This window comes from Columba livia, chromosome 18 (assembly GCF_036013475.1).
Source record: "Columba livia isolate bColLiv1 breed racing homer chromosome 18, bColLiv1.pat.W.v2, whole genome shotgun sequence".
Classification (NCBI taxonomy): Eukaryota; Metazoa; Chordata; class Aves; order Columbiformes; family Columbidae; genus Columba; species Columba livia.
In genome coordinates, this window is record NC_088619.1 from 13,115,514 (window position 1) to 13,135,820 (window position 20,307).

Below are 20,307 nucleotides of genomic sequence, written 5' to 3' on the forward strand. Positions count from 1 at the left end.
CTGACGCTAGCGATCTCCTCTGCATAAGGGCCTGTACAGTCAGGCACGGCCAGCAGGCGCTGTGCCTGGGGAAAGCGCCCGTGGAACATGCGGCAGGACGATGGAAGGAGCCCGGGCGCTGCCAGCGTCCTCCCCAGCCACGCTGGCGACGCAGCCAGAGCCGGTGGCCACTTGTCCGTCACCAGCACCAAGGAAGCAGGATCCCGAATCCAGGGATGGTGAACATCAACCAGCACCCTCCGGGAAAGCTGGTGTTGACGAGAAAGAAATGCAGGCCAACCGAATGAGGCTGCGAAGGGCACCTTGAGACGACGACTGGGCACCTTCCGCCTCAGGAGCGCCAGGCCTTTCAGCACCACGCGTGTTCCCGCTGTTCTCCTCCTGCTTTCACTGACATCTCTGCAAAGGGCTGCTCTTGACCACGGCAATTTTCACAGTATGCTGCAAACTTCCAGCAGCTTATAATCAGTTTTGTGCCCATGTCGCAGCAAGGCACCGAGCCTGAAGCCACCTCAAACACGGGTCCTTTTCCTAAAACACCAGAGATGAACCAGGAGGCGTTGAGGGAAACATAACAGATGTGAGCTCAACAAGGCAGCACTGGTGAAATCCAATGAATAGCTAAAAGAGCTGTGTCAGGCTCCTGTGATGAACCGCCCGGCTCCGAAATGAGAACTGTCAGATCTTAAGGTCACGGTGAATGATGACGGTCGTCTCATCTGACCTGCGCTGCGAGCGCCGGGAGCCTCGCCCAGCAACTCCCGCAGCAATGCCCCCAGTGCTGATTGAACCACGCACCTCAGATGATCCTGCAGCCTTGATTAAAAATATTCAAGTGACAGAGAACCCCCATTACACCAGGAGGACATTACTGGGCCTTGGAAGGATGAGATGTTCACCTCCTCTAATGTCCTCAACCAGGCTCCAGGGTCACTCAGACCGCTCTCCAGTTCTGCGCTGTGTGGCTGGATGCCAGCGCCCCTTTTCACAGCTCTCTCTATCCAGCTTTTCTAATATCCCAGGCAGGTCACTCTCTAACTGTGCTCTCCTTCTGCCCGCGTCAGATTTAGATCACGTATTCTCTTGCCACCTCCTGGCCCACAATAAACAGCGAAGAATAATTGCCCATATTCGAGCTGAGTCTACAGGAGGTCCCAGGAGCACCATGCAAAGCTGTGCAGAGCCCGAGCAGCCCCTCCGAAGGAAAGAGGCAATGCAGAGCCCTGGCCCGGCGAAGGGAAGAAGGGGTCAGCAGGGCCGGGCAGCGCCCAGTGCCACCCGTGTTCTGCAGCTCTCTCCCGGAACATGGGCGAGAGGAGGGTTGGGGTGGGGAGCCTGCAATGACAAGGACTCTGTGCCCTCCGTCCACAGTGCGAGCCGGCTCTGGGTGCTCTGCAGTGTGCGAGGCTGCTCTTGGGCTTTTGTTGCTTTGTTTGGTGAGAACTGGAAAAGGAATTCCTCACCACGGCCATTCCAGAAGGAACTGTGGAACAAGGGTTTTACGGATGGCCGAGGTTGAGAAACCCACTTTACTCTCCCCATCTCTAGAAAAGACTGCACCATCACGAGTTATTTTCACAGCGCCCACCCCTGCAGCGCAGCGGGGACCCACCTCGCGTAGTCGGCAGCATGTCCGACAGCCCCTGCCAGGCCGTCACCATCTCCGGGTTCTTCTCCAGGTCTGCAAAGTTCTTCCACACTCTGATGGCACCATCGTCTTGGCGAGCACAGAAAGAGAGAACACAACGCAACGTCACTGCTGCTGGACTTGTGCACAACCGAGGGGAAGAGAAGCAGGACTGTACTCATACAAACTCCAAAACTGAGAGTGTCACCTGAACTTAAGCCTTTTTATTAGAGTTGTTTTTCCTCTCTAATCTTACATCCATAAAAACTAAAGCATTGTTCTACTGGGAACTGTTTGCAAGAGCTTTTCTCCTTCCCTTGAATAACACCTGACATTAGATGTCGCTCCATTTCTTCTACCCATTCATTTTCCCTGGGATTCGTCTCTGTCCTCCTTGCTGTTGGTGCCAAGAGCCACAAAAGTACCCTACTAAATACAAAATACAACCCCGCAGAAGCAGCTGAATCAAAGCCCAGCCTATCAGCAGCAAATCTTTCAAGAACATCCTGTATTTTTTCAATTTGTTCCCCATCTGTGGAACTTTTGTGCTAAGAATCAATACACTGAAAGGAAAATGTCCTGAAGGCCCTCTCAGCTCCTCTCCCACCTCTCTTAATTATACCCAACCTGTACATTTCAGCACCAAGTTTGAAAAGCTGTTGAAAACACTTAGACTGACAGGTTTAGAATGGTTCCTTGGGAGAGAAGCAGATCTTGCTCACAGCTTTACAAACCGATGAATGGGAAAGAGCTCTTCATGCTACATGATGCAACAGGGCACTCCAGAGAACTGCTGCCCTGGGCGAGACACGCGGGCTGGAGAGAAACTCTCGACTGTGCGAGGAGTTGGGGGCTCAGGTGAGCCCTGCCCGCTCCAGACTCCCAGCAGAACTAACACAATCTGCTCTCTTCTCCTTTGTTTGCAGCACAATTGCCTTTTCAGCTCTGGACAGGTATTGTACGGAGGAGGTTACCACGAACTTGCAACGACAGATAAAAATTCAGAACGATGTAACAGAGCTGTGATTGGAAATAGTTTCATGAGCGTTTGATTTGTCAGTCATTTGAAAACCTTTGCAGCACTTACTTAAGCAGTTAAGATATTTCGGTACTGCCAGAAACAAGTCTCAGCTTTGACGTGGCGATGTCCCCAGGCTGGGCGCAGGGGAGGGACAGCGCGGGCGGGCGGCGCCGGAGCCCAGCACCGCTGCACGGGCTGCAATCCTGCCAGAGCCCCCGCGGGGGGAACGTCCGCTCCGTACCTGTGGCGGTGAGCAGCAAGGAGCAGTCCTGCCCGTTCAGGTACTCCATCGCCGTGATCCTGGTGTACCGAGGGTTCCCGTTGTGGAAATAGTCCAGCTTTTCCCCTTTCTCCCAGTCCCAAAAACTGCGGGAGGAAAAAATACCATGTCAGTCCCTGGTTCTCTGCGCAAGCTATGAAAGAGATCTACACATCACAGTGAAAGGAAAAATTATATACACTGGATACCAATTCAATTTGTTTTTCTCCTTTGGTACTCAGCATCATTTTATTAATAATGTACGTCAACCTTGTGCAGAAGAAATAGGATAAAAGCCCAATCGTAAGTCGCTGTTAGAAATGTCAGGATGCACTTGCAGCCCTTGGATCCAGCACCTCCCGCAGGAAAGGCCTCGGTGCAGCGCTCAGAGCTGCGGCCCTGGGCTCAGGGGCTCTGCCCCGACCCCTGACACAGGGCAGGACAGAGGGCGGTGGAGGGAGCGGGGAAAGGAACCACGTACGGCAGCGCCGCCCCGCGACGGTGCTTGTGCTCTGAGCGGTCACCCTGAGCCTCCCCGCACGTGCTGCACGACGGGGACCCGCGCAGACCCTCACCAGATGCTGTCCTTGTCGGCCACAGCGATGCAGGGCGTGAACGGGTGGAACTTCACCACGGAGGGGACGCCCGGGTTCCTGTTGAGGAAGATCTGATCATCCAGCCGGGAAATACCTGCGGGTGTTGGACAGGTGAGCGTCCTGCCCGAGCGCGGGGCCGGGCAGCTGCCGGGGGCACGAGGGCCGCTCACCCTTCTGGATGATCTTCTGCGCTTGCTTCCTGACGCGGGCGTTGCGCAGGAACCGCCACTCCCTCTCCTTGCGGATCTGGCTCTCCAGGTCGTGCTCCTCTGGGATCTGTCAGGTATCAACAAATGCACAACAGGAAACAACGGTAACCATCAGAAGTCCAGAATTACCCTTGCGACACACACACTCACACACACACATCAGGCCGAGCCATAAATTCTTTAGTAAATGGAGGAGCTCATGGGACCTTATGTTATTAAATACTTGAGCATCTTTCTGACCTAAATCTTCCCCATCATCTGTAATCTCTGCCTCTTTCCTTTTGCTGTCCTATATTTTGGTTTAGTCACCGGCGTTTCTCTGAAGCGATGGACACGGGGTTTCTGAAGAGCTGTGCACGTCCAGCTCCGCCGTCGCTGTTCCTCACGGGCCGGGTGAGGACCCTCCTGCTGCAGCCCCTCACCGCAGCTCCCGGCCCCACAGCGACACGAGTCCGACTTCTGTGCAATACAGATTACTCTGCTTAGCACTTTTCAGCTGAAAAGCTTCACATAGTAATCCCAAGATTAAAGAGAGAACACAGCTTTGGTACAGACACAAAGCTCAGAACACATTAAAACCTTTCTTTTGTTGCTAATAGATGACTGCAGGCCAAAAAAGGCATTACTTTATTTTCAGGTCCCTGAGATGCTTGAGTTACCAACACCACATTTCCCAGTCACAGCAGCCGTTTCAGTTTCCTGTCCCAGAACTGGCTGCCAGAAAACGATGCTCCTGTGCCATGGTGGTTGGTTACCAACCTCACCCAAAACCGGAGGGAGGCCCCGGAGCAGACACAGCCGCTCCGATCTGGTTTAGTGTATTTATTCCCAGCCCACAGCCGCAGGTTCCGGCATCGGACCCCGGCTGGAAACCCGGCGGGTCGGGGTCGCTCCAGCTCCTGCCCGACGGGACTTACATATGACGTGTCTTCTATTTAACGCTTAACAAATTATCTGAGACTAGTAACGGCGCTCTAGAAACGCCCCTGGGATCAATGGAGGGCTGCGCTCCAGGACACTCATCTGGCTGCTCCAGTGAGGAAACGATGGCTGTTCCAAAATGAAAGATAAAAGACAAAGTCCTTTTGCTCCCTCCCCATTCCCCACAAACACTTTTTCCTTGAGGAAGAAAGTACTTGATTCACATACTGTCTCCAAAATGCACCGTACCTGGGAAAACAACGATTACGGAGCTGAATTTCCGCTCCTTTAAAATAAATAAGAAAGCCAACCCTCTGCCTTTCCTCCGGGCAAAAAAAGCAGCACTACTATTTCAATTTCTCAAGCATACAACATCTATTAGAAAGGCAATGACAAATGACCAATAACGTAAAGCAATAAACAAACCTAAGATAAAATACATCAAAGGAGGTTTGAGAGCGGAGAGACAACACCTACACCTTAAGGATAATGCACCTTCTCTGGGGATAAATCAAAGACAGACCTAAAAGGCCAAGGGCAGAGAAGGGACTGGACGGGCACCCGGTGCAAGGGGCTGCAGCACAGAATACTCTGACCAGATGGAGACCACGGGGCTGGTGTGTCCTGCGTGTCCTGTGTGTCCTGTGCCACCTGCAACGGGAGGGCAGGCGGCAACAGGGGCAGAGCAAGCAACCAAGAGCGAGAGATGGGCAGTGCCGGCTCCAGAAACCAAGAGCGAGAGATGGACAGTGCCGGCTCCAGAAACCAAGAGCGAGAGACGGACAGTGCCGGCTCCAGAAACCAAGAGCGAGAGATGGGCAGCACCAGCTCCAGCTTCCCATGTGCTCTGGGGCAGCCTCTGCTTCCACAGTCACGCGTTCATCACCTTCATCTTCCTCCTTGCCCTCTGAAGATGTGAACAAAAGGCAGTCCCGGATGCTGGCCGGAGGACGGCCGTGCTGAAGGGTTACATCCGTGTATCGTTTCCTGATGCAAATCCAGCTCCTTGCAGCAGAACACTAAGGGCATATGTTGAAGTCTTGGCTCTGGTACAGTTGACTCAACCACCCGCGCTCCCGGTGCCAAGGGCTCTGCAGCCGGGGCTGTCATCGCCTTGGAATCCAGGAGGGAAGCTCCTGCGAAGATGCTTCCGCCAGGATCTGCGTGTGTCCGATCGCTTCCCCGGGGCCAGCTGGGATCACAGCTGAAAACGCCCAAAATATCCTCCTGAGCACCAGGTGCTTTCTCGAGGGCTCCACTGCGGGTCCAGGCGCTGGGCTCGCCAGTCCCCGGGTTATCGTTAAGCTGACTGAAGCTGGTTGGGATTTGGTGAACAGGGAAATTAAAAAGATAAAGTAATGGGGCCTGAGCCTGTAGAGAAAGAAACCTGCACGATTCTGCAATACTGTGGGAGGGCCATGGAGCTTTGAGAGAAGAAAAACGGCAAGAATAATGCAGAACAATCCCTGTGGGTCCTTCCAAAGTGTTAGCTGAGAGTAAACATCGATTCCCTTAATGAAATAAACTCTGTTGAGCTCAACTTACCCTTAAAAAGTGTTGCAAATAACTGTAACCTAGCAGAGATGCTCTGTACTAGTTAGGTATGACACAGGCAATTAGTGTACTTTGGCTAAACAGGCTGGGTTCTGATGAGAAAGTGGAACGCTCCCGTCACAGACCCTGGTGTCCCCGGGTCACGGGCAGCGCGGCCATCGCGGAGCGCTCGCGGCCCCACCAGGAGCGGCAGCTGCGCCGAGCGGCGCTGACCTGAAGGCAGGGCTCTACCAGGAAGGGTCTTCTGCTGCAGTTCTCACGGTCCAGGACGCTCGGCAGCCCCCGTGTGTCCCGCCAGCCCCGGCAGAGCCCACGCTGCTCCCTGGCAGTGGGGACGGGTTCCAACAGCCAGCGCAGCTCCCGCAGCAGCCGTTTGCCACCAGAGCTCGTAGGAAGAGAAAAGGACGTTTGAGAGCTCAGAGCCGGGGCAGGTATCTGTTTTTCCTGGCAGAGTGAGAATTCACAATGCGGTGGTTTTTTCCTCCGTTCATTTGATTAGATAATCAATAAATCAAATTTGGTATGATGGCTTGAAACTGAGCCAGTGATTTACGCTGGAAATTAATCCCTCAATCTTCCCAGTGAAAGCATTCTCAGAGCATGGTCTGTGAAGCAAAACTAAATTCATAAATTAAATATGACTAAGATGCACTCACAGTCATTTTATGTTTATTCATTACAGGAACAGTTGTCTTGTCTTTCCCTGTTTATGATGGCGGGCAGCATCTCCAAATGAAGTGTTGGAATTAAACATCAGTGTCATCTTTTCCCCCAGTTCTCAGCAGACTTGGCTCCCTGCCTGCCCCGCGAGGCTGCGGCTCCCAGCAGGCAGGGCCGTGTGCTCCGCGCCGCTGCGGAGCGGCGACTCCAGGAACGGCGGACCCGGCAGCGGCTCAGCCAGCACGCGGGTCCTGGGCGGCCAGGCCTGCCCGGTGACACAACAGCGACCGAGCAACGGCAGAGCCCGTCCCGGCACACGCACCTCCGCTCTCACCACCCGTACAGAATTCCCGCCGGCGCAGCACGGCATGCACGCTTTTCTGCAGAAACCCTCTACGTGGCCTTTTAAAGCTGCTGTACAGACATAATGGGGAAATCAATTCTCTTCCTCGTTTTAGTACAAAACACGGTTTTGCTTTGCTCAATTTTTACCTAAAACGTTGCTGTTGAGGACAGTCTGTGCTCAGGAAACTTGAGCCCAGCCAGTGAGTATTTCCAAACAAGAACACTCAGGACACTACGAAAAGCACCACGGGTGTCACAGGCGGTCACAGGCGGTCACAGGCGGTCGCACACTGCCAGCAGCTGTGCCTGGGGGGGCTGCGGATGGTTCCTGCACACGCGGTGTCTGTGGGGGTGCAGATGGTTCCTGCACATGTGGTGTCTGTGGGGCTGCACACGTGGTGTCTGTGGGGCTGCACACGTGGTGTCTGTGGGGCTGTAGATGGTTCCTGCACACGTGGTGTCTGTGGGGGTGCAGATGGTTCCTGCACACACTGTGTCTGTGGGGGTGCAGATGGTTCCTGCACACGCGGTGTCTGTGGGGGCTGCACACGTGGTGTCTGTGGGGCTGCAGATGGTTCCTGCACACGCGGTGTCTGTGGGGCTGCAGATGGTTCCTGCACACGCGGTGTCTGTGGGGCTGTAGATGGTTCCTGCACACGTGGTGTCTGTGGGGGTGCAGACGGTTCCTGCACACGTGGTGTCTGTGGGGGCTGCACACGTGGTGTCTGTGGGGGTGCAGATGGTTCCTGCACACACGGTGTCTGTGGGGCTGCAGATGGTTCCTGCACACGCGGTGTCTGTGGGGCTGCAGATGGTTCCTGCACACGTGGTGTCTGTGGGGCTGCAGATGGTTCCTGCACACGCGGTGTCTGTGGGGCTGCAGACGGTCCTGCACACGTGGTGTCTGTGGGGCTGCAGATGGTTCCTGCACACGTGGTGTCTGTGGGGCTGCAGATGGTTCCTGCACACACTGTGTCTGTGGGGCTGCAGATGGTTCCTGCACACGTGGTGTCTGTGGGGCTGCAGATGGTTCCTGCACACACTGTGTCTGTGGGGCTGCAGATGGTTCCTGCACACGCGGTGTCTGTGGGGCTGTAGATGGTTCCTGCACACGTGGTGTCTGTGGGGGTGCAGATGGTTCCTGCACACGCGGTGTCTGTGGGGCTGCAGATGGTTCCTGCACACGTGGTGTCTGTGGGGCTGCAGCAGCTCCATCCTCACCATGAGACGCCCCCACCCCGGGGCTTGCGGCAGTGCAGGGGAGCCCCAGTTTCCATGACTCCCCCTCCCTGGTCTCTATGGATTAGTACGGGAATGCTCCACATTTTTTCTTTCCTCCCCTTAAGTAATTTTCTCTGGTTTATGCACATGAAGTACCGAACACCCCCCCAGAACTCCCCATCCACCCCCGGAACTGCCTTCGCCCGGCTGTCTACTGTGATTTATTTTATTAATAAAGACACCCCTCCTCCCCGGGAGCAGCTTTCCTTAGAAAGCAGACAAATGTTTTTAATAAGAACTAAGAGAGGGAACAGCACCCTGCTCCTCCTGTTGTACTCGCTTCTGCGCTTGAATCAAGACACCAAAACTCATCTTGGTGAGAGAAAAGCCTGGTTTAAAGCTTGAGCAAGCAACCAAGCCCCACAGGCCCAATGCCCATCCTAATGAGTTATTCTGCTAATGATACGGAGGAAAGTGAATGTCACCGCAGCTGAGGAGGCGTCAGCAATGGCTTCACCTCTGGATTCTCTGCGGGAACCAAAGCTACACAGAACAGGCTGCCATGGAACAGTTTCTGTGATGTCCTCAAACGTGGGGACAACTACCTCACCTCACCTCACCATCCAACAGTTTAACGGGCCTAAGGACGGGAAGGAGAGGTGACGGATGGCTCGGCGGCAACTGTTGCACGAGACAGCTGATAAAACGTACGATTTCTTCATTGGTCGGGCAATGGCATTAATACAGACTGCGTTATTATTCACAGAAATCGCAACACTGCCAAGAAATTAAGCTGAAAGTTCTGTTACAGTTTGGCTGCCTGACTCCCAAGGTGCCTTTTCGTGTTTGCTTATAATAAGGTGAGATTTATTGCTTGCTTTTATTTCATACTCAAAACTGAAACCTGATCTTTGGCTAAAAGATTCTGGGAACTGAGGAGTTTCTGCTTCCAGCCACTGCCAAGCTCTGCCCATCTCCGGAGAGCTCTGCTTTGGGTTTTCCTAGAACAAGGCTTCAGTCTGGCTCTCGCTTCACATAAAGCCGAGTTACCAGAACACACTCGCTCCTAAAGCCATCCCAGTGCGGATCCACCATCACCAGCCTCCTTCTTCGCCATAATAGAACTTCTGCTTCCTAAACTTTAAAAACCAACGACGATGCTTCCAAAGGTTCCCGCAGGCGCCCGTGCGGACGCCCAGTCACTGCCACTTGTTCCTGTCCCAGTTAAAGGTGGCTACATGGGGTGCCCGAACACGCAGCGCGGCCCACGCTAGAGGACAGAGCCAAGCGGACTCCATCCTCGCTCCCAGCCTGGTTCCATTTACAGACAAGCACAACATTTACAACGAAACAACCCTGCAACGCAACCTGCAAACGTGCAAAACTCGTGGGTCCAGACCAACTCCAGACCTCTCCTCGTTTTCACAGTTTCTCCATCACGCCCCATGGGGTGCAGGGCGGTTGCTCTGGGCTCTTTCCCTAGTGACACTCCACTGTCACCAACTCTCCTGCTCCCCCTGATTTTCCTCCTTCTGACTTCACAAGCACAGCGGTTGTGCAGCTCCCCAGAGCAGCGTGATGGAAGCAACTCCATTCGTTTCCCTTCCCAGACTGAAGGAAAAAGAGCAGGGAAAGGCACGGGGCTGCGCTCGGGGCACCGGCGCCTGTTAGGAGCTGCAGCACCCGACTTGAGAGCACGCAGAGACAACCACGTGTTACCTTCATGACCGGCTGAGCAAAATACTTGGCACTCCATTCACAGAACCCCGTCTGCACTGTGGCCGAAATGAAACTCTTGTGTCCAACGGCATCATCGGCGTCGTCCGCGGTCTGTCCAGAAAGAGAAGAGGATGTTAACTCACGTCCCCTCCCATTCACACGGACAAGATGCAAACACAGAAACACTAGATTGCCTTCAGCACATCCCCGGGCACAGAAAAGCTCAATCACAGTGCCAGGGATGTGAAACCTTTACATCCAGCTTTAAGATCACTGTCCTTGCATCAACTCATTTGAAATGCGCAGATTCCCCCATGGGCACAGCGCAGACATCACCGCGCTGTGCGTGAGTCAGGCCTGAAGCATCAGTCCCAGGATGAGTCTCCTCATGGTCTCCCGGGCACCTGGCAGGAGAAACAGCGGAGCAGCGAAGATGATTCAGGACAAGGCGCGGCCGGACACAGCTCCGCGCCGGGGCACACGTGGATGGGTATCTGTGACAAGGCTCAGGACGTCCAGAAAGAAAATGGGCAGACCGCTCCATTCAACCAGGTTTGCTCTGCTTTTTCAGAAACATGACCCAGGCCGGTGCTGCCATCCCCACGAGAAGTGCGGGTGTTCCTGCTACGGCTTCAACGCTTTGGCTGTTGTGGTTTGGTTATTTTCTTTGTAACCTGCTGTGACTCATCTGCAGTGACATCCAGGAGCCCCCGTGCGTGTCAGCCCTGCCCCTCTGCTCCCCCGGCCCCACACTGGCCCCTCACGCTTCTGCAAATGGAAAATGCCCGGTATCTGATGACTGGCTTCAGAATGCTAAAATGTACGCAAATCTTTCGTTGGCTTCATGCTGAAAAGAGGAGTCACTGCTGCTCCTCCCAGGGGTCCTCCAGCTCTTAACTGATGAACGTGCTTCCAGCAGCGAGACCCATAACGAGCTCTGGTCCCCCCAGGAACAGCCTGGGCTCGCGTCCCCCGCGTGCGCAGCGCAGAGGGGACAGTGGGAGCGGGTACGGGCTGCCGGAAGGGTGAATATTCTGGCGCAGAGGCACCTACCAGTCTCTTGAGCAAAATGCCGGTTTGTAGGCTAAAGGAAGAGGAATCTGCCCCTTTTCCCCCTCGGTCCCTGCTCTGCTGAGGTTGGAGAAAAAGCATCTGAGGGTCACGGATCTGACTCCGCGTTATCACTCAGGCAGACAAATGTTTATGAAAGGATGAACAATCAACTCTGATTAAACACTTCTTAGTAGCAGAAGTGAAAAATGCCCCATCCAAAGCTATAAAACAAAATTTATCCTGAAGAAAAAAATTAATCAATTTTTAATTTTACCAGCTAGAGGAAGCCAATCTGGAGTTAACAGCAGCCAGAAGCAAACCAGAGACAACGCAGAAATAAACCACGCAGAACAGAATGTGTAACAAAACCCAGTCAGATCTGAAGGGAAAGCCTCGTTACCTGTTCTGGCCCTTTGTCAAACATCTTCCTGGTCCTGGGGAACTGGTGGGAGTGGGGGGTGTACTGGACGCCCACGCCGCCCGCGTTGGCCGGCCGCACCGACGCCATGTCCCGGCTGACCGGCTGCTTGGTCACGTCGTTTGTCAGGCTGGAGCTGCTTGTACTGGTGGTTGGAGGGGACCCTCTGGAGACCGGAAAAGAGGGGAAGGATTTAGGTATCGCTGGAGATGAGGCTCTCACATGTGAATTATGGTGCTTTTACTTTGTTCCTTTCTTATAACATTTACACTTCACTGCTGTGCTTCCTCTGCTAAAACAAACAAATACAATCTCCCTCTAAAATATGTACAAAGCCCCAAGAGAGAGTGACCCCTGACTGCGCCAACTCCAGATTCAGGATAAGAAAACTCTCATTTTGGGAACCCGCATGCCCAAGAGACCCACGGCCACAGGCCACGGTGTCCGGCCTGCGGCACACGGACCAGCCGCGGCGTTTCAATGGGGACTGCAAGTCCTGCCAGCCCACACAAAAGCATTTTCATTTACATGTATACTGAGGTTTATCTTATTGCACAGTTACATTACACTACCGGAAAACACTAAAAAAGCATCACTGTGCAGTTCCGGGCCCTGCGCTCCAGCTCTGACCCTTTACTGGTGCACACTGATGACGGGACCGCTGGATCCGGGTGGTGCTTGCTCTTGGAGAGCAGGTTTTGGGAAATTATCCAATTTTCAAATCCTAGCTTTGCCCACACCATTATCTCAACTTCCCTGCAGTTCAGGCGTCGCTCGTGGATCACCAGGTAACCCTGGCTTCTAGCAGCTGAAACGCAGATCAGACTTGACCGGGCAATCTGCGTAGCACACAGAGCATCAGTACAGCAGCAACATGGAGCTCTACCTTTCCACTCATCTTTAGATAATTAGTGTGGCCTGTTACTCTATGTCCTAAGAAGAATCACAGGAAGAAACTCCAGACCTTTCCCCAGAGCTTTTGCTTCCGAACGCCCTACCAGAGCTACACCGCGGAGCTACCGAGACGGTGGCGCGTTCAGCCGCCGGTGCAGGCGCCGGGGGAGCGGAAGCCCCCAGCCCCGGGCAGAGGAGCCGGCAGCGGCCGGAGCTCACCCGACTTGGTGGATGTGCATGCCCTTGTTGGTGGGGCTGGCGGGGGCCGACTGGGTCAGCGAGGACGTGTCGAGGATGCGCTGGGGACGAGCGTTCACCGTGGCCTGGAGAGAAAACACAGCGGAGTCCTGAACAGCGAAGAGCACAACGCACCAGCCGCCGCTGGTTATTATCTAATACAAACCCACACCTGGGGTTAAATGAGCTTAAGCGCTCTGTTAGTGTGTGTGGGTGTTTAAAAATGTGTATGAAAAAAAGCCCCTGTGTAGTTCCCAACACAAAAGATGATTTTGCTACTTTTTCAGTCAGCAAACACTCACTGGAAAGTGCCCTTTGGCTACTCAGAGGCTCTGGCTGCCCGGAGCCTTCGCCCTGCGTGTTCTGAGCGCAGTGAGCACAGTGCCATGGGGCAGGGTTCTGCTGGGGCCCCGTGGGGCAGAGCTCTGCTGAGGCACTGTAGAGCAGAGCTCTGCTGGGGCCCCGCTGCCCGGGGTTTGCTGCTGTGCCTCTCAAGTCACCTCTTTTCAGGAGGGGAGATGGTAACTCAGAATTTTGCAAGTTGACTCCAGGTTAAAACATCAAGAGCACAGTGCTGGAATTACTTGCTCGTGCATGGAAAAGCCTGTACTGAGGAGTAATGCGGGGAACAACTCCTCAACCTGCCATTAAAAACAGCTGGACGAAGCAACCTGGCAGGAAGCAAACCTTCCTTAATGAAAAGTGCTTTCAAAAAGTCTTAAAAGGCCAACATTGCTTACCGGGTCCTTTGTTTTGGGACAGGCAAAAAGCATGTTTTGGACTTTTTAAGAGATGAGGCTGGGAATGAGAGCTGCACCATTCCGATCTGCACCATAAATACAAATTACAACACAGCCGCAATCTGCGCCAGACCAGCAACGTCTCATCAGCCCACGAAATAAAACAAACCGGCGTATTTCCCATGCAGGAAGCCTGCACGTCTGTGCAACCCACTCACCGGCTGCTCGCAAAGACATCACCCTATTTACAGACCAGATCTATATTCATGGCTCCGTTCAGAAGCCTGAATAGGCCCGGTCTCATTAGAATGCACGCAGCGCCTTGCAAATAACTATTTCCCAAATGCAGACTCGTACACGGAACGTTCGCACCGTCACGGAAGCCCAGGCCTGGCCCAGGTCTGACCACGGGGGTTCAAACACACGGCTCTGAGCGCCAGGGCAGCCGAGCAACGCGACTGACACCGCTGCTACTAACGTGGGCACGGAACGCTGAGCTCCCGAAGGCGGCGGTGACCGCCACCACCCTCACAACGAGCCCATGGTTCACCTGTCCAGGTCTCTCAGCCCAGGAGCCCAACAGGAACAGGCACTGCCGTACAAACCGCAGCAGCTTGTTCACTTGTGTCAATACAAGAAACCCTCCGATGTCCAAGTTCCAAAATGAAGCCTCATGTTCCTTGAATTTTGTATTAATTAGAACAAAAGGATCAAACTCCAGAATATCAAAGCGCTTTACTTCACCTGAAGCTGTATTTTTGCTTAAGCAAGAAAATGAACTTTTGTTTTTCTTCAATGGTAAAATTCAAATAACAAAATGGAAGATGCGCTGTCTGCGGGTGCTTGGGAGGGCCAGAGGGCCCTGGGCAGCACCCGGGCTGCTCCTTTCACACCCAGCAAAGCTTCACCAGCACCAGGCAAGAGCTCAGACACCGTTAGCAGAAATGTCATTGTTACCGATTTGCACTGCTCATCAGACAAGGGCTGTAACGCGCCTGAGCCCCCGGCGGCAGAGACACGAGCCCGGGCTGTAAATCCCGCAGCACGGCCCACGGCGGGGGCTCTGTCCGTAATGAAACGAACAAAGGGCGCATCGTAACCCAGGACGTGAAGCCTTCATTCCATTTTGGGGGGCTGTTCACAGCAGGGCGCTTGTTTAACACAAAGCAGCCCGTTTAGAAGCCACCTAAGCCAGGTGCCACTGGCACAAGCGAAGCCCACAGTACCGCAGCGTGCACGGCAGTGAACCCGCTATGTGCGCAGCTGCCCAAACTGCACTTTTAAATACTTTCCTTACAGATCCTACAGTTAAGACAAAGAAGAACCAATAAGCTTTGTTCACTGAAGCATCCCCAGACAAAAATCTTTCTAAATGGGAACGTTTTTGCTGATTTTGCAAGCCCGTTTGCAGAGCCGTTGCCTCAGCAAGGCCGGGCAGAGCGGCACGCCCAGCCCCCGCGCTTCTGGACTCCGCTCAGCACCACGACATTGGGGTCCAAACTCAGAATCAACACAGAATTTACACCAAACGAGTCACAACGTTCACTACAGATGTCACAACACAACAATCACAGTTCCACCCCGTTTAATCTCACGGTAGGAGGATCGTTCCATTTTGCAAAGAGCCTTCCAAAACAAAAACTGAAATAGTTTCGTGCATGGAGAGCAGAGAGGGAAAGCTTTCACCTCTTCTTTTCACCTCAGTTTGGCGTCTCCAGCCTGACAGCAATTTGTTGTACAGCTTAATCATGGGGGAAGGCTGACCCCATCGCTCCCGCTGTCACAAGGATTCTCGGTCCCAGCCCCCAATTTGCCACTCACTGACACGGACACTCAACACAGACAGAAGAGTTCAAATAGGTAACTATTTTCTCAGCCGAAAATCGGATTGAAAAGCAAGAAATCTCTAAGGCATTAAGATGGTGGTGCACAATGCTGGCATCTCTTACTGCGACCTGCGCTGAGAAGCCTGAGTGTGAAGGTTCAGGATCACTCCCTGGCAATCACCAGTAAGAGAGGCCGCCTGGCATTGCGATGGCTCATGGGCTTGATGCTGAGCAACCAGAAGCGGGGGAGGACGGTGCCCCGCGGCTCCCCGGGCAGGGACAGGGGACGCCTGGGGTCCTGGTGCTGGGGGCAGGTGAGGGTGCTCCGGGCTGCCGGGCGATGCGGCCCCAGCGGTGACGCAGCCGCGGCGCCGGGATGCGATGGGATGAGATGGTGCTGCGGGGCCTGGGTGCCGGGGCTGCATGCTGACTCACATGTACTAGTTCACCTGGGTTGGAGAGCCGTTGTGGCTTCAGTCTGCAGGCCAGTCCCACTTGCATTATCTAAATCGGTTTGCAAACGGATAATTTAATGAAGTATCTTTAAGGTTTCTCCCAGGGACTTCTAAATAAGACCTAAGGTCCAAGGTCTGTGCCTAATTCATATCCTACAACAACCCCAGGCCCTCCCCCATTTCTTTATTTGAGTTCCCATGAGTGTTTTTCATTTTGAAACGTTAAAAGCTCCTCCGGCAATAGATCCAGTTTGAATTTGGACCACTTACCAGAGCCCGGCAATGGATCTATCCCGCTCAGTCTACCCATGCTCTGCCCAAGCACGAAGAAACCAACACAGAAAAGCCTCGGGGACACAGGTGACCCCAGAAGGACGTACCTTGTAGGCAATACTGTTGAGAACTTTCATAGCCAGGTCCGAGACATCCGGGTAGGGGTCGGCAGCGAGGTGTAGGAGCACCCTCCAAATTTGGGTATAAACACTGTTGAAACTCACACCTAAAATAAGAAAAAGCAAAAGAAAAGCCAGCCCTGCAGCACATGAGGATCCACCAGACGCTGTGATCTCATGTGAGAACACTCAGCAGAACTCCAAACATCGCAGTGACATCGAAGGGAACAACAAGAGAAGAGCTCAAGAACACCCTGTGTGGGCACTGTGTCTCCATGCTGTCCTTGTGAACCCTGCAAGTGCTTGGAAAACGAAAGTGGGACAACGAGAAAGAAATTAAAGGCTGCCTGTATAACTCCAGTCAAGTGCTGGTTTTCTGGGCTCCTGAAGCACATAATCTGGAAGGGCAGATAACAGTGTCTGTGCAGTTCCTGGGCTAAAACACTATAAAACCAGTTACTAGCTTATATTTTTATGGTTATTTTTATTGCTGTTTTAAGTATTAATACTTAGCTTGAATGGCCAGGACTTTAGATTTTCTACAGTTTTACCAAATGTGCAATATTAAAACTGAAGCTTTAGGACCTGCACTGCTGAGAAGCAGCAAGTCTACCTCAGCACTTCCTATTGACATTCGTATCAATTTCTCAATTGCCAGTTTGTTATTTAACGCCTTCCGTTCGGTGTTTCAGCAGAAGGGACGGACAGATCCAAAGCACAAATCAAATGAACGAGCATTTGCAACAACCGACTAAATTCTGTGAACGGTTTATTGTGCTGCTTTCAGGCCAATCTTTGTTATTTGTTCTCCCAACGCTCGCCACGTCTAACGGTCCTAACGCCTCACCCGGGAGCTGAGCCGCTGGACAAGATCAAGTGGTTGCACCAACAAAACAAGAAACTAAAACAGGGATTTTGGATGAGTCACAATCAATGGCAAATCACAGATCAAGCTGTTCCCGCATTTCCTTTTGTGCTTCTGGAGGCCCCTGAATCCGAAGGGCTACGTTAGGGGGAAAGGGCTCCCTGGTCACCAAACGCGACACAAACGCGCAGCGCTCAGGGTCCCGAGCGTGGGACACGGGGGACTGGGGAGAGAACCGACGCCGACGCCGCAGATCCGAGCCCAGGGTTTGCCTGTGGTCACAGCAGGCACAGCCACCGTCCTCTGCAGAAGTTCTCATATCCATGTTTAGATCAAGAGAACATCCACACACAACAGCCAGTCTCCGCCCCGCAGCCGTCCGGGCTGGCGCCGCGATGCTGTCCGTCTTCTCCAGGCTTTGTTTCTGCAATCGCCACGTTATGCTGGAAGCTTTTATTCCCAGAGAAAGAGAAAGGAGAGGAGGAAGGAGAAAGAGCAAGAGAGGGAGAGACAAAGCGCTACGAGCTGCGAGAGGAACCGAACGCGCAGGGCGCTGGGGCAGGCGGGGGCCGCGGCCTGAGCGCCATCCAACTCCGCTCCTGAGCAGAGCTCACACAGGACCCGTGCGGAACTGGAACCACGCCATTGCTTTTGAAGCCCTCAAAAGACAGTCAAAGGAAAGGGAAAGGCAGAGCGAAAGGCCAGCCATCAGTTTCTCCAGTGCCCCTGATAACCACCTCGCTCGTGATGCAGCCACGAAGAAGAACCCAACAACACTTTTTATACACCTAAGTTTCACGAAAAAAAAACAACCCAAATTTAAAGCAGAAGTGCGCCAGTGCAATTCCTCATGCAGCCTTTGAAAAGAACAGAGGGAATCTCTACAAAGGCATCTCGGGCTCGGAGTGGGTCCTTTCTTCTGCATCCCCCAGCGCCGCGTTCCTCGCGGCACCGGCTCACGGCGGGCACATCAACGCGCTCCCGGTGGCACCGGAGCCCGAGGCACCGGGACAACGGAGGCAGCACAAGCGGCAGGAGGAGCGGCAGCTCCATTTCATGTCACAGAATAAAATGCAAAAACCATCCACGAGATGCAAACAAAGAGCCGAGCAAGGGGGACGAGGTGTTAATCTAAGCAGACAGCTCTGTAATTAGTCAGACTGATTCAAAGCCAGTTAAATGGACCTTGCCGTACAGATTTACGTTTACAAAATGACTCCTCTCCGCTAAGAATGTCAAAAATAAATTGCCTGCCTCTACTGACGGCTTTGATTTTCTTTGCATACGCGCAAGTCCCAGCTCGACGGAGCCGCCGGGACCAGCAGGAAGGGCCGTGCACCCAGGTCACCGACCACAGCAGCGGCAGAACCACGGCGGCTGCAAAAACGCATGCTGATGTTTTCACTATTCTTTGTTTTGGCCGGCTCTGAGGGGATTCCCTCTGCCCCTGGAACAGTCCCTGCAGGGATGTCCAGCCTGGGGCTCCAGAAAAAGGTTCCGGCCGCTCTCACCCAGCGGAGCAGCAGAACACGAGCCGGCACTGCCCCGCCCCCACCCGCGGGGAGAGGCGCACGGTGAGCACCGCGCTGGAGCAGACACAGCGGCGCCCGGGACGCGGACACCCGCTGCCCATCAGCGCTGCGCCCACCTGCTCTGTCACTGTGTCCCGCAAGCGTCTCCTCTTCTCATGAGTGACACAGAAGGTACTGGCAGAGTCACTGGGATGAAGGAACAGCTGAAACCCCGAGTGCTCTCTGAACCCGACACGACAAGCGCAGACGGCAGCCTGCTTGCTCCGGAACAGCGAGCGGGTGTTTCTTGCCCAGCCCTGCGGCGCGCAGGCCGGTCTGTGCGCGGGGCCGTGCAAAGGGCTCCCGCACGCTCCGAGCCCTGGCGGCCATTCACACAGCAGAGCTGGAGCTCCTTCACGTTCCAACAGAAACCAGAAGCAGCTCATTGGGAGAGTCTGCTCCCTGAGAGCAGGCGCCCTGGCCTGGGGCAGCCCCTGCGCTGAGCTGCCGTTCCCAAAAACCACTCGCAGCCCTGTATTTTGCTAATGTGCAAGTTACTATTTATAAATCCTGCTGGTTGATTTGTTACTCCTCATTATGTCTGCGCATTTAAATACACTGCTTAGCGTCCCAGCACTCACTCTCACTTGCTGCGGTTCCCTGTCCATCTCCTGCTCTCCTCGCTGCAGCAACCCCTGCCGGGTCACCTCAAGGCAGCTCTTAAGACGGAGCCTCTGACATGGCAAACAGTTTTCTGCCCGGGCTCTCCTGCTGCAGAACTGTTCTCCAGCATTTCAGCACTCCAAGATTTTTCATCCTTCTTTAATCATTCCTTAACATAATCTCGCCACTGATGCTCTCTGTAGGACAAAGACTTTAATCATGCCATTTGGATACGGATAATCAGCCTCAAGGTACGCAACCCCCCATCTTCATTCTTTCCCTTTCCTACCTTAAAACTAAACTAAACCAAACATTTCCCGGCCACCAAGATGAATGCCGAGTTGTGTGGAAAAAGCACTTGGGGCGGGCACTGCGTGGGGGCACCGGGAGCTGGCTGAGGAGCTGGCTGTAAATGGCATAAGGACTGGAGAGGTTTCCTCCTGTTTGTGGGAAGAAACACGTTGTAGGATGCCGAATGTCAGTGAAGTGGATGGACTGATCCAGAATAATCCCTCTAGCACCATGTTCCTGAAATCGCAAGAGAGGAAGAAAGCCCTGAACATCAGCGCATCAACCCAGGGAGTGCAGAGTACAGAACACGGAATTAAACTGCGCTTGCCAATTTCTGCTCTTGTTATTACAGACCAGATTTCTGCTTTGGTTAGAGTCTACCCGTGTGCCCAAAGCAGCTTTTTTACAGCTCTGCCTGTCTCAAATACTTGGCAGCATCATTTCTGCAGAGCCAAACCACCGTTAATTCTTCCAAAAGAGAGAGCAGAGCAAAACGCTTCTTCATGAAGACACGTCTGTGACCCGGGCGGACCCCCGGGTGCCTCCCCTCACCCGTTTACAGCCAGATGTGTGTGCACAGCAGGACTTGAAGGAAAGGGGTTAACGTGAGCGGCCGCGTGGCGCTGGGCTGCCGGCGCGCTGAAACCTTTCCTTGGGGAGCCGCAGAGAGCAGGCTGCAGGATGCAATCCTTCAGCAGGAATGAGAAAAGCCCGGCTTTGAGCAGGCAAACGCTGGAGGTAATGGGATTCTGTGTGAGTTATGAATTTTAAACACTTCTATAAGCTCTGTCGTTTCCAGCTGGATATGAGCTCTTCCGACTGAATAGGAA

General features: G+C 53.7%; 1 protein-coding gene across 4 annotated transcripts in view; it reads right to left on the reverse strand.

The window, feature by feature from the left end:
- RPTOR (regulatory associated protein of MTOR complex 1) overlaps window positions 1–20,307 on the reverse strand; it is a 92,498-nt gene that overhangs the window by 17,368 nt on the left and 54,823 nt on the right. For 2 of the 4 annotated variants that reach the window (XM_065035124.1, XM_065035123.1), the window contains exons 21-29: window positions 16,136–16,254; window positions 15,736–15,804; window positions 12,717–12,820; window positions 11,586–11,769; window positions 10,133–10,243; window positions 3,674–3,779; window positions 3,483–3,597; window positions 2,890–3,014; window positions 1,613–1,717 (exon numbers count right to left, since the gene is read on the reverse strand). In XM_065035124.1, the coding sequence (XP_064891196.1) occupies window positions 1,613–1,717; window positions 2,890–3,014; window positions 3,483–3,597; window positions 3,674–3,779; window positions 10,133–10,243; window positions 11,586–11,769; window positions 12,717–12,820; window positions 15,736–15,804; window positions 16,136–16,254 (1,038 nt within the window). The remainder of the gene's footprint in view (window positions 1–1,612; window positions 1,718–2,889; window positions 3,015–3,482; window positions 3,598–3,673; window positions 3,780–10,132; window positions 10,244–11,585; window positions 11,770–12,716; window positions 12,821–15,735; window positions 15,805–16,135; window positions 16,255–20,307) is intronic. The other 2 variants (XM_065035127.1, XM_065035125.1) reach the window with 1 other exon arrangement.